We start from the raw sequence: 12,401 nt of genomic DNA on the forward strand, positions 1-12,401 counted from the left end.
AAGCGAGCTCTTTGGCGGCACGGCTGTCATTTCGCTGCCTTAACGCCACAGATACTCGTTGGGCACCCGAAGGCTGCCACAACACCACCCTTATGCGACGCCAAGCCGCGGCCTCAGGCGACGGGGCCCAGCCCACCCCCCCCCCCCCGCGGCCGGCGGGGGGGTTTGGGGGGGGGGGGGGGGGGCGGCGGGACCTCCCCGGGCCCCTCAGAGCGGCCCCGCCGGGGGGCGCCGCAGCCACCGTCCCGCGGGGCCCTCCCCGCCCCCTCGAGGTGCCCGCCGCGGCCGCCCCCGCTGCCTGAAAACCGCTCGGGCAGCCTCTCCGCCCTCCCCGCCGCCTCCCCGCTCCTCTCCCCCCCTCAGACCTCTATCCCACCCCACCGTTTTGTCTCCCAGCCTCCCTTCTCCCCGCTTAGCGAGGGGCAGCGCGGCGTTTCTCTCAGGCGCTCGCGGCGGGCAGCCCGGCAGTTGCGAGGCAGCGCGAGGCGGGGTCCTTCCCCCCTCCCCCCGCGCCCCTCCCCCTCTATAAAAGCGCCGCCGCAGCCGGGCCGCAAGCGCCGCCGCCGCGAGCTCCCGTCAGCGCCCGCCGGACGCCGCCGTCGCCTCGCGGTGAGGGCCCGGAGGGGGCGTGAGGGGGGCGGGCGGCGGGCTCTGAGGCGGCAGGGCCCGGGGCGGTGGGCACCTGATCGGTGGGGCGGGCGGCGCGGCCTTGGGGGAGGGAGCGGGCCGTGAGGGGCTGGGGGCGGCCGTTAGAGGATGGGGGGGGGGGGGGGCGTGAGGGGCCGGGCGCCGCTGCTGCGGTTCCCCGGGGTCTCTGGGTCGTGTCGCGGCCTGGCGCTGGGGTTTGGGAGGAGTTAACGAACGAGGAGTGGGGCTGTGGGGCCTGGCTCACCGCCTGGGCGTCCCTCGGAGCTCAACGGGCGGTGTTCGGCCCGGTTCGGTCCCCAGGGTACGGGAAGGGGCTGGGGGGAAACGGTCCCGGTCCCCGTGGGCCTGCAGGGCCGGGCTCACCCCGCTGCTGTGCGGCGTTATGTAACGGGAGGGCTGCCGGGGGGTGCGGGGGGCTGGGGGGTGCGGTGCTCGCGGCTTGTGGCAGCAGGAACGGGGGGGGCGTACGTCCAAAGGGTCTGCTCGGGGCATCCCTGCCCCCCAGGCGTCTTCAAGCTGCTGACTCAGAACCGTGCTTTACCCCTCACTTCATTTTTGCAGATGTTTCTGCATGTCTACGTACACATATATATTTACATACCCCCACACGTATGTTTGTGCATGCATACATGTATATATTTAACCACTCACACATCTGCCTGTCTCTGCAACAATCATGGCCGCATCCCTCCAAAGCACCAATCCCAATGAGAAGCGGCCCTGTCATATAGGGTTACGTTGCCGTGTAAACATTAACTACCTCCTTGCTCTGCCAAATGGAAATTAAAGCGAGGAGAGCTCCAGGCTGGTGCAAGCTGCTTAATAACGTGCTTTGGCTGGCCTCCATTGGACTCGGTTTGCTGCAGTACTGTCAGGCTGAGCCATGGTGATGAGCTGTGGGAGGCGTTCAGGAAGGGCTGATGGAAGTTTGCTCCAAGTGGGGCAGCTGGTTTGCCTTTGGTAGTTCGGGTACCCATGCAAGCTGCTAGCATGCAGGGGTGGTAAGCTCGGTGGGGGAAGTACATCTGGAAAGGAATTTGAAGTTCTTTGGCGCTGGGGTTTTCCTCTGCAGTGCCTTGCAGGCTGTGTTTATGCGTATGTGCTGTAGAGGTTTTTCAAATAGGTAACTGGAGGAAAAACTACAACTTGCAGTGGTCTGCTCCTAACAAATATTTTGAATGGTAGAGCCATTATAACACATGGTGCTAGTCTAAGAACCGATTTATAAAGCTCTTCAGCCAGGCAGTTGGGTTTGTCAGGTCTTTCGGGTCAGTTGGTTCAAGTACAGTGATACCCACACAGACCTCAAGTGTGGTTTTGGACAGAGGAAGTGTCCTAGTGGCTTGCTAGGCACTAGTACGTTACTTCTGGCTTGGAGTTAAGTATCTGGAAAGATGTTTCCATGTGAATTTTGATTGTTACTTACTAGGATATCTTTACTGCTTGTACTTTAGCTCTTATCTTGTTTGAAAAACTTTATTAAAACAAAGTTTGTTTGTTTTACCTGTGTTAAATACTTGCTTGTCTTACTGTTTCTTAATGCTAATAAAGTGCTGATGTAACTTCCTACTGTGTAAGAGCAGTGTTAAGTGCTGATCTCGTTCCTTGTAGTGGTAGGAATGAGCAGTGGTTGGTTGGATTTGAAGACAAGTAGTGTTCAGGAATTGTTTTTGTAAGCTTATTTCAAGAGAGAGATAGCTCTAGTGTTGCATTGTACTTTTTAAAAAAGCACTACTGACTAATCAATTTTATATTTATTTTGAGGTTTCAACTTAAAAAAACAAGTTCCCTCTCTTCTCTTTTAAATTGGTAGTAGGTTTCCTTCTATCAATCCTTCTTAAACATCAGGATTAATGAATGTAGGCCTGTTGATTCACGTAGCATATAACCTGGGCGTGCTGTAAGTGACACGGGGCCATCTGCTGCTGTTCAGAAGCAGAGTAAATAACGAAGGTAACCTATGTATTTGAGTCAGCTAAACTTGTAATGCATGCTGGATATTGTGTGAAAATAACTTTCCCTCTCTTATAGATGCCTTCAATTAAACTGCAGAGTTCAGATGGAGAGATTTTTGAAGTTGATGTTGAAATTGCAAAGCAGTCTGTAACTATAAAGACTATGCTGGAAGGTAAGAGTGAAGCCTCGTGCTGAGGTAGCAGGGTATGCAGGAATGCTTCCTGGGCAGGAATTGTGACCAGAGGAGACAAACTGGTACGATGCTGAAGAAGAGTTCCCAGCCTGTGAAACAGCTTGCTATCTTACGGAAGAACAGCTGGAGCAATTGCTGTAGTAGCTTAAACTACATTTGGGGTGAATGTACTCTCAAAAAGCTTCGAGATCAGTCTACTTGTTAAGAGCAATTCCAGTGAGGCTGATAAAAATCTACCCCCCCCCTCAGCTTTTGCTTACAGCCTACTTCAGTTTTGTGAGAGTAAGCAAACAGAACTTCTACTATATATTAAAAACAAACTTTATTTGAGCATGCAAACCATTCTTACTCCATAACTGTTTTCTTAAATCAGATGGGAGATCAGAAACTAATGCAATGAATAGAGATCTGAAGTGAAATCTGTATTGTGAGTTTACGCAGTGAAATTAGGTGGGGTACGTACTTGGTTCTGATCTCTTGCTGACATGAGTTGGAAACAAAAGAACTGATGGTGGGGGAGGGGAAATTGCCAGATGGCTGGGATACAGAGCAAGCTGTGTCTGATCTGTCTGGTGCAGATCTTCATTGTTTACTGTTTTTTTTCTAGCTTTTGGGTGTATTCACAAACTAACTTACAAAAAATCTTTTTGTAGATGTAGTTAAAATGATGCCCTTGGGTATACATCTTTGGCTGGTTGTGACACCTTATATGTAAGAACAACAAGGTTGAAATGCTCCAACCATTGAACACTCACTCTGCTTAATAAGCTGCTTTTGAACATCCAAGCAACACAAGCAGGAAACACAGCAATCGGTGGGAAAACACTGGAGAACATCATTCCTTCCCATTTTGTCATGCGTGTGCTGTGTCACTGCCAGTGTTCAGTGGCACACGCGTGTTGATGAGAGTTCTGCGTGGTGAGTGTTGCTGGCTAGGCACCGCCAGCTGGCCTCGTACCGATCTGACCAAGAAGCAGCCTCCTAGCACAGATAAAAGGCGCCTTGCAGTACGGATGGTTAAGCATCACCAGTTAATAAACAATGTTTTGTGTTTCTGGTGCTGTGAATGAAGGGGGAGGAGCTGGAAGGTGGGGTTGCATCAGGCATCACAAGACCACCAGTGAAGTGTTAATTTTCTGATAACATGAAATCCCAGTTCTGGAGGGGAGAGGATGAGTTGAGCGGAGTTGGCCAGTGTTGGGCTACTGCTGGAATTATTTCCCTGTACTAACAATTTTGGGCAGACCCATCTGTCACTTCTTACACTAGTATCTGCTACTGTGTTCAAAGTATGCATTTGAAATTCCCAGTAATTGGTAATGCATGCAGTACCCTTTAATGTCAATATTTTGGTTTCAGAACCTATGAAATCAGTTAATCTAAACAAAAAGCAGTACTACCTGATGTCCCCCTAATGACAGTAGTTGACTCGTCTAAATACGGAAGCACACGCTGTTTTAATTGTGTGCAAATTTGATCAGTGATGGTGTCACAGTCATCAGTTCTTAAAAATTAAACTCCTTGACGATGTAGAATTGGCTCATGTGCACTTGAGTGAGCCTGTGCAGTTACTGGTTCAGCTACGTAGCTGATACACGGTGCTAATCTGTGAGAGCCAAGGTGTCATCCAGCTATTGGATAATACAAAAAAGCCTGATCTCTATTCAGAGCTAATGTGGTATTACTTCTGTGTAGAGTCCAAGTCTGACTTGTCTTATTTTGACTTTGACTCAATCATATCAAGGGGGTGAAGTGACCAAACATCCGATTCTGTTATGCTCATGTTGACAGGCTTCTAAAACAGTGCTTATCAGAACCTTTATGCTGTAAATGCAGTTTGTTCTCTTTAATTGAAGGATCTGTGTTGCTGTCTTACCAGCCAAAGAAATGTGCACGCTCAGAATCAGTGCAGGTGCTTCAGAGGCCAGCTAACTAGCATCTCAGTGGCTGCGGCATTTCCTGCTGCTGTGTGAGACAAAACATTGTCTGTACTTACCGCAGGAGGTCCAAGTTCTTCTTCATAATAAATAGAATCGGAGATTTCAGTTGGAACAATTTAGTTTAACTTGTGGCTTCAGATCATGAAAGTGGTAAAAAATACACAAGTATGTCTTCTGGTTCTTTAGCATATTCCATTCCCAGAACACTAAACTATCGAGTTCTGCTTACCAAGTAACTGACCGCTTAACTAATCATTTGTGCTCACAGTATATCAGGATTTGAGCAGTCTTATTAGTTACTGCACCTCAAGCTGGTATAACCTATGTTTAATGCTGCCATTGCTCTGCAGAGCCTCATCGAAAATATCCAAGTTTCTGGCTTAACCAGTTAGAGATCCTTTGCTGGCAGTCCATTCAGCCTCAGTGTTGATAAAACAGTGGAGAATTGTTGAAGCAGCCCAGCTGGGGAAAATCAATTCTTTCGTCTGCCGATTGCTTAGTCACCTTTCCTTTTTTAGATTTGGGAATGGATGATGAAGGTGATGATGACCCAGTCCCCCTTCCAAATGTTAATGCAGCTATTTTAAAAAAGGTAAGATGCTGAAAGTTGCAGTATTCTATACCGGTAATGAAATACGGAAGTAATGAGGGAGTTAGATATGTACCATAAAAACGTTTTTTGTGTGTTAGCACCAGCTTAAGCAGCATGAGGTACATGAACACAGGCAGCTAGGCTGTCTGAGAATTGGGGGGAGGCTGGCAGCTAATGGCAGACCTACAGGAGCGACCTCGAAGGCTTCCTTCCTACGGTATTGAAGTGGTGCCTGACATGGTGCATCCTAGCATTTCATGCCTTTAAAGCACTGATTCTAACTGGATTCCCTGAACTGAGGTTACTCTTCATGAGATCCAAATGTAAGGAGAAAGGATTAAAGGACAGTCAGTGGTGGGAGCTAGTGACAGTAAGCATGTTGTACAGGTGCTGTGCTGTTGGCACCTGAAGTGCTTCACAGACACCGTACACACTTGGTGTTAAATTGAATAAGAGACCTTGATTATTACTGGGTCAAATGAGAAAAATGACAAAGCGTGTTGCTGTATCCTGAGATGCTTTGTACTCTGAGCCAAAGTAAATGCTGGGCTGTGGGGTTAGTACAGGGTTAGGAATTATTTCCCAGTGAAGGTATGTGGAATTAACTTCTAACTTTGGAATTATTTTGGGTTGGCAGAAAGGAACAGGATTTTACAATAAATACGTATTCCTTTTAATTGTCTGGGTGATGAGATAGTGCTTAACTTTATTTATAATAAATAACACTTCGGTTTGCAAGGTTTTGTTTTCTAGGTGAACTCTGTACTGTGGTGAACAAGTCCTGTTGGTAGCTAATACCCCTCTACACTCTTCCCCTTTATAGTATTCTGTTCAAGACAAATTGTTTTTTTTCCTGTTCTTCAAATAGTGCAAAAGCCTCAAAATGAGGCTTAGGTTTTCTCTGCACAGTTCTGTGTGTGTTAGCTCAGGGCTTACTGTTAATACCAGGAGCTGCCTTTTAGGATCCAGAGTATTTAATTTACTAGTTACTGTCTCAAGTGGTCTACTTGAAGGCCTTTGGACTCTAGGGTGGGGAATTGATTCTTCCAAGGTGAATCAAGCATGCTCCGTTCCCTTATATTGGCTAATATTCATCTAGAGAAGGTACAGTTCTTCTAAAATGAAGCTAAGTTAGAGTTGGGGCCTAACGGAAGAATCACTCGGATAAAAAATTAATATCAAAACTATAATTAGGTGATTCAGTGGTGCACCCATCACAAAGATGATCCACCTCCTCCTGAGGATGATGAGAACAAAGAGAAAAGAACAGATGACATCCCTGTGTGGGATCAAGAATTTCTGAAAGTAGACCAAGGAACACTTTTTGAACTTATCCTGGTAAGTATGTTCCTGAAGCAGAAAGACTGTGCCGGTGCAGTGCCCTCTGTTTGCATGGCTTACAAATACAGTCTGCATGCTTCTTGAATAACTTCTTAATGGGGGGAAACGTGGGTAGTGCAGGGAGTTCTGGCAACTACTGCTGGGTGAGAATGGTGAATGTTAGAATGTTAACCTCATGCTAGGGAGTGAGGTTTGTTTAGCTTTGTTTTTTTGTGAGGTTTGTTGAGCTGTTTTTTAAAATTTCTGTGGTACTGTGACCCAGTCGTGCTTAGGTAGTTAACAGCAGGTAAGCACTTAAGATCTCAGATGTGTTTGGGATTCTGAAAGCCCTGTGTAAAAGAGGGGGATGGGTCTTTCATGGTAGAAATAGCTCCTGTCTGGCAAGTAAGGCTTAGGTACTGTTATTTCAAGGTTCTAGCTAGAAGCTTCTCCAAGTGGAGATGATGTGTTTGTGGTTACAGCCTTTTACAGTGCTGTAAGCAGAATATTGGTAGTACGTCTACAGAGGCAGAAAAATGATAGCAAGGCTTTACATTTGAAACTCTTCTACAGGCTGCAAATTACTTGGACATCAAAGGCTTGCTTGATGTCACATGCAAGACAGTTGCAAACATGATCAAGGGGAAAACTCCAGAAGAAATTCGCAAGACATTCAATATTAAGAATGACTTCACCGAAGAGGAAGAAGCACAGGTACTTGATCTGGGTTTAATTATAATTTAGCTGCTTTTCTACTGAATCAAATGTGCAGTGTTTCATAATTTCATGTGTGATGCAACTGACTTGTTATTAGCAATAAATGTAAACTAATGCATTAACTACTCATAATTGGGTTGCTACTGGTGAAAGACCTTCCAGTGCTGGCAGCCCATTACTTGAAAAAGGTCAGAAAGCATGTTGACTTCTTAGCTCTCAGATGTGTGTCTTGTGAGGAAGAAAGTAGGATTGCTTTTGGTAGTCTCAGATTGCAGTTTTGGAGCTGTAGTAGCGGTGCCGCTGCTGGTGTGTTTTTGAATGCGGCTTGAAAGGTAAGATGCTTAGATTCCCGACTCTAAGTCATCAGTTCATCGCCTTAGAACATCAACAACAAATGAAGTGCCAAATGGTTATGCTGGGAAAGATCAGACCAAGATACCTTGTTTAAATACAAGGGCAGTGAATTGTATGCTTTAGCGTGTCTCCAGTACTGTATCATGAAGCGAGCAGTTAAGGTTTAAGCCAGTCCGTGTGTGTTACTTGGTGAAACAACTCAGTTCTGATCAAATCTGGGCACGAGAAGTTTCTTGATTTATATGGATAAATAGGTCAACTCAGAAGTCTTTGTAACAAACTGTGCATGAATAGGGGAAGCTGCTTCCGAGCTCACGCCTTTCTGCAGTAAGTGATCCTGAATGCGTATGGGAATTTGCAGCTAACTGGTGAAACTTCACTGCGGTGCATTAACGGTTAAAATCTTCTTTCAGGTACGTAAAGAGAACCAGTGGTGTGAAGAGAAGTGAAGTATTGTGCCTGACACTCGAACACTGTAAGGATTGTTCCAAATACTAGTTGCACTGCTCTGTTCATAATTGTTAATATTAGACAAATGCAGCAGCAAATGAAGTTGTGTTAGCAGGATATTGTTCCCTTTGCATGTGTAGTGTTTTTTTGAGTAAAAATTTAAATCTTCTGAGTTTTTACTAGTGTAATTGGATGTCTTTTTACTTTACTCTGCAATGAATAAAACTGATCTAAGTGTGGATTCTGTATGGGAAGTAACACTTAAGGTTGTCATTTTCATTATGCTTTTTAACTGTTCCAAGTCCAGTTACAATCTTAAGCATTGACTTCACCATTGTAAATAGAACCACCTATGATTTCTTCCTCAAGAACAAAACACTTACAGGGTATTGACAGCTTCAGAGGGAAAAAAAAAACACCTAAAATGTGTCTTGGGGAACTACGTGAAGTTTAAAAAAAAAACGTTGCTGATTTCTTCCAAAAGCATTTTGGGAATATTAGTATTACTTAAAGCTATATAACTTTAAAGGTTGTTCTTCTGCATTTAAAAAAAAAAAAAAAAGAAAAAAAATCTGTCCACTTTCTTGTTCTGTTAGTCTTGCCTGATAGACTAGTGTAAGGTGTAATCTAGGGCTAAGCAAGCTCCTGAGAGTTAATTGGAATACTTCAACCATGTCTTGAAGACCTGCCTCTAGCTGTTAGCAAGTGGAGAGTGTTGCTTTATGCACAGGACAGGTGTGTTTTTATACTTCTTGCTAAAAGTGGAATCCAGGTTTGACCAAAAATGACTGACATTACCAAAGTTAATATTATTGACCTGTGCATGCCATTAGTGGCTGTTTTTAGGCAATTTTAAACAATCCTTGTGATGTAGCTCTTTAAAACATGGTTTCATGTGTCCACAGGAAATCCTTTTGCCTCTGTATGTGATATTTCAGCTTGTAGAGACTTAATTATTGCATACAAAGCTAATGCAGTATCAAGCTTGACTTCTTTGGACAAAGCCACTTGCAACTAGTTAAACAGTAACTGGTTTCCTGATTTTTATTATTTTTTTTTTTTACAGTTCCCTTATAGGGAGTAGGGGATGGTCGTGTGGTAGATCTTTGAGGTGTGCTCTTAGCTTGTATTGCATTCCATTCTCTGTATAAACCTTAGAGTAGAATGAACCTTAATAAACATACTTAACTCACTTTAAATGTGTTTCACTTTTGAATTAATAAAGGGCTTTTAAACTTTTGTTTGCAAATGGTTCTAGTTATTTGAAACCGGACAATCCTAGTGTCACTTACTACTGAATATACAAATACTGGTACTGAGGGAGCAGCTAATTGAAATAAAATCTTTATATCTCTTTTAAATGACTATAATGCAAGTCACTAGTCCGTCACAGTGGGTGACTCAAATTAAGTCTGAAGCTAAATCCAGATGGATTTTTTTGATGGCTTACCAGCTTTTTAGGTAATCTTGCTTTGATGTAACCATTAATGAAAGCATTCATAACTTGGTCTAAAGCAGCACTCAAATCCGTGCTTTGGATGCAGCTGCTGGTCACGTGCTTATTCATAAGGCTGCTGGGCCTGCGTTTGTGCTGGTGATGGTATTGTCAGTGGGCATAAAATACCCTGCGCTGCAGTTCTGGATGGCTGAAGCAGCTTTCCCAGCATCCTGTATTGCCAACAATGCAACTCAAAGTACTACTAGAGAAAAGCTGCTGATAACGATTCTTGCAGTTGAACATTCAGCTTAACCTGGGTTCTTTCAGGAAACAAATCCATCTCTGTGCATGAAGCTGGTGTCCTAGGATCACCTGAGTTTTATCCCTGCAGTGCTGTGCTTCTCCTACAGAAGCCTGGTACTGGAATTGTGCTCCAAGGTAAAAACCTGAGTGTGATTCCTGTAGGTGCCGGTCATCGGGCTAGGATCGATGTCTGTTGGCAGCTGCTGCCTTCCGCGGTGCCTCACTGTGCTGAAGGAGGAGGAAGGGACGGAGGCATAGTTTGTTTTCCTTGTTACCCTGCTTCTACTTTGTTTGCTCAAAACACACCTGTGGCAAGACTTGCTAATTATTAAGACATCTTGCCTAAGAAATAACCCTGTAGCTTCACCACAAAAGCATTTGACCACAGTGGCCTTTGCTGAAGCTCTGGAATTGTGCCAGGGGGCTGCTGATACCAGTAGTGCGCACACAACTTGTGCAACTGTGGCCGTAGAGTAGCATGCACAACAAAGGGCTATTGTGCTCAGAGGTTTATATAGCTGTGACAGATTCTAATATTCTTAGTAGGCCAGGTCGTTAGGATTCCATACAACTTATTTTCTCTGGAGTTGCCCTGTAGTGCTGTCTCAGACTTCACTCAAATTCCGTAGCTGCCAGACGTGCATGTCAGTGTGAGAAAACGCCTCTTTTAACCTCTCAGTGTCCAGCCTCTCAGTTGTCTCATCCATTCGAGCAATTAGTGCTGGGCTATAGAGGACCAGGCTCTGTACGAAGGTGCTGTGAGATAGGCTGGGGTACAGTGCAGCTGCTACGTGGGTTTTCCCTCTCCAGCTGGACCTGATGCCTGCTGTTGTAAGAGACACCAGGTACATATTTCTGAATTTTTGAAAGGGAGACACTGACCAGCTTCCCATTGCCAAGCTTTATGTTGCTGCTTAACTTGGTGCTGCCTTCATTTTTTTTTCCAAGTTACGGTCTAATGGGAGAGCTTTTGGCAAAAGGGATTAAGTGGGGGCAGGCTGTGGGGAGGAGGAGGAGGTGAAGTCATCTGTAGTGATCATTTTACATAACATATTTTTCTTTAGTCTTGGTTCACAATTTCAATCTTACTTCTATTGAAGGCAATTGGCAATTATTCTGAAAAGTATTTAAACATACAAATGCTGAAAAAAAAAGCAAGAATCAATCTTTCTCAGTTCCAAGAAATAACTATTTGACGCCTCAATAGGTTTATAACTTCCAGTGGCCCATTTTGAATAGCCAGTCTGGCAATTACTTTATTTATAAAGCTATAAACATATTTTGAACATAAAAGCCAAAAAATACAAACTCAATGAAGTAAAAAAATTACAACAAATGATGGAGAATCATTGGACAAATGAAAGTACAGCTGCAAAACATTTATCCCTGCTACATACATACAGTGGTTTTACTTGGTTTAATGAAGTGGTATTTCCATGACTTCTACATTCAAACTGGTTTCAGGAATTCAATACGTATTTCAAGAACAGTTGAAATTGCTGTAAAAGAACTAAAAAAAATTATTCTTGCGATAAAAACTTAAGGGCAAAGTTTTCCTTCTATTAAAAAAGAGCATTAACACAAAATAACACTTCATATAGCATTTCTAAAGACACTTTTTTGGTATTAATAAAAGTAGCTCTGTTTTGGCATTGGTTGTTAACCGTAGGGCACGAAACACAAGTTGTTCACGCTCGCTGTTTTGTCTCAGAAATGGGCAGTTTAAAGGTCTATTTCTTGCATGTCTTGTGGGGGAGGGGGGGGATTAAATTTTCTCAGACCAGTATAAACGGAAGATGTTACGGTGAACCAGGCGGACATGGTGTTTATACTGCAGTAGCTGAAGCCACAGGGTGAGGTCTGGCGATAAAGCTGTACGCACAGAGCAGAGCGCAGGGCCAGCACGACGCGACGTCGGCGAGCCCTGTTTCGGGGCATCGGTCAGAAAAAGGGGTGCACGTGTACGTGTAAGCGCTCCGTCTGCGGGGCTGAGAAAGCCGCTGCGCCTGCGCTGTGAGCACACAAGGAAAGGCTCCTGCAGGAGGGGAGCAGCAGGTTGCACCAAGGAGACTGCAGGAATCGGATGGAATAAACGTGATGAGAGGAGGCTGCAATACAGACGGGCCTTTCCCTGGTCAGCGTGCCCTGAACCAAGGCAGGCAGCCCGAACGCCGTGGAGGGGCCCTGAGTAGCCTTGAAATAAGCGGGTGAAAGTCCTAACGAGTTCTGAAATGAATGACGGCTGTTCTGGGCATGCCAGTGCTACTCGGACCTTGGTCAAGATGTGCAGTTTAATACTGTTCAGGACTTTCCCCTAAATTTCCTCTGGTGTTATTTAAACACATCTGCTTTTCTTTTTTTTTTTATACCCGTCTTTGCTTTGCTGCTAAGTTACATTTTATCCAGCCACAAAACAGCGATCAGGTACTAGGCTACGCCAGCTTTACGCCCGGTTTTGAGTTATGCCAGGCCACTGATGGGCTCAGTGTG

At 45.0% G+C, this 12,401-nt stretch overlaps 1 protein-coding gene across 1 annotated transcript; it reads left to right on the forward strand.

Annotated features, from left to right (window-relative positions):
- Positions 1–461: 461 nt before the first annotated feature.
- Positions 462–9,409, forward strand: SKP1 (S-phase kinase associated protein 1). Its single transcript, XM_035339011.1, has 6 exons — positions 462–609; positions 2,680–2,776; positions 5,256–5,329; positions 6,524–6,667; positions 7,223–7,363; positions 8,134–9,409. Exons 2-6 carry the CDS (start codon positions 2,680–2,682, stop codon positions 8,167–8,169), a joined length of 492 nt encoding a protein of 163 aa, XP_035194902.1. The 5' UTR covers positions 462–609; the 3' UTR covers positions 8,170–9,409.
- The last annotated feature ends 2,992 nt before the right edge of the window (positions 9,410–12,401 follow it).

Source organism: Oxyura jamaicensis, chromosome 13 (genome assembly GCF_011077185.1).
Source record: "Oxyura jamaicensis isolate SHBP4307 breed ruddy duck chromosome 13, BPBGC_Ojam_1.0, whole genome shotgun sequence".
Classification (NCBI taxonomy): domain Eukaryota; kingdom Metazoa; phylum Chordata; class Aves; order Anseriformes; family Anatidae; genus Oxyura; species Oxyura jamaicensis.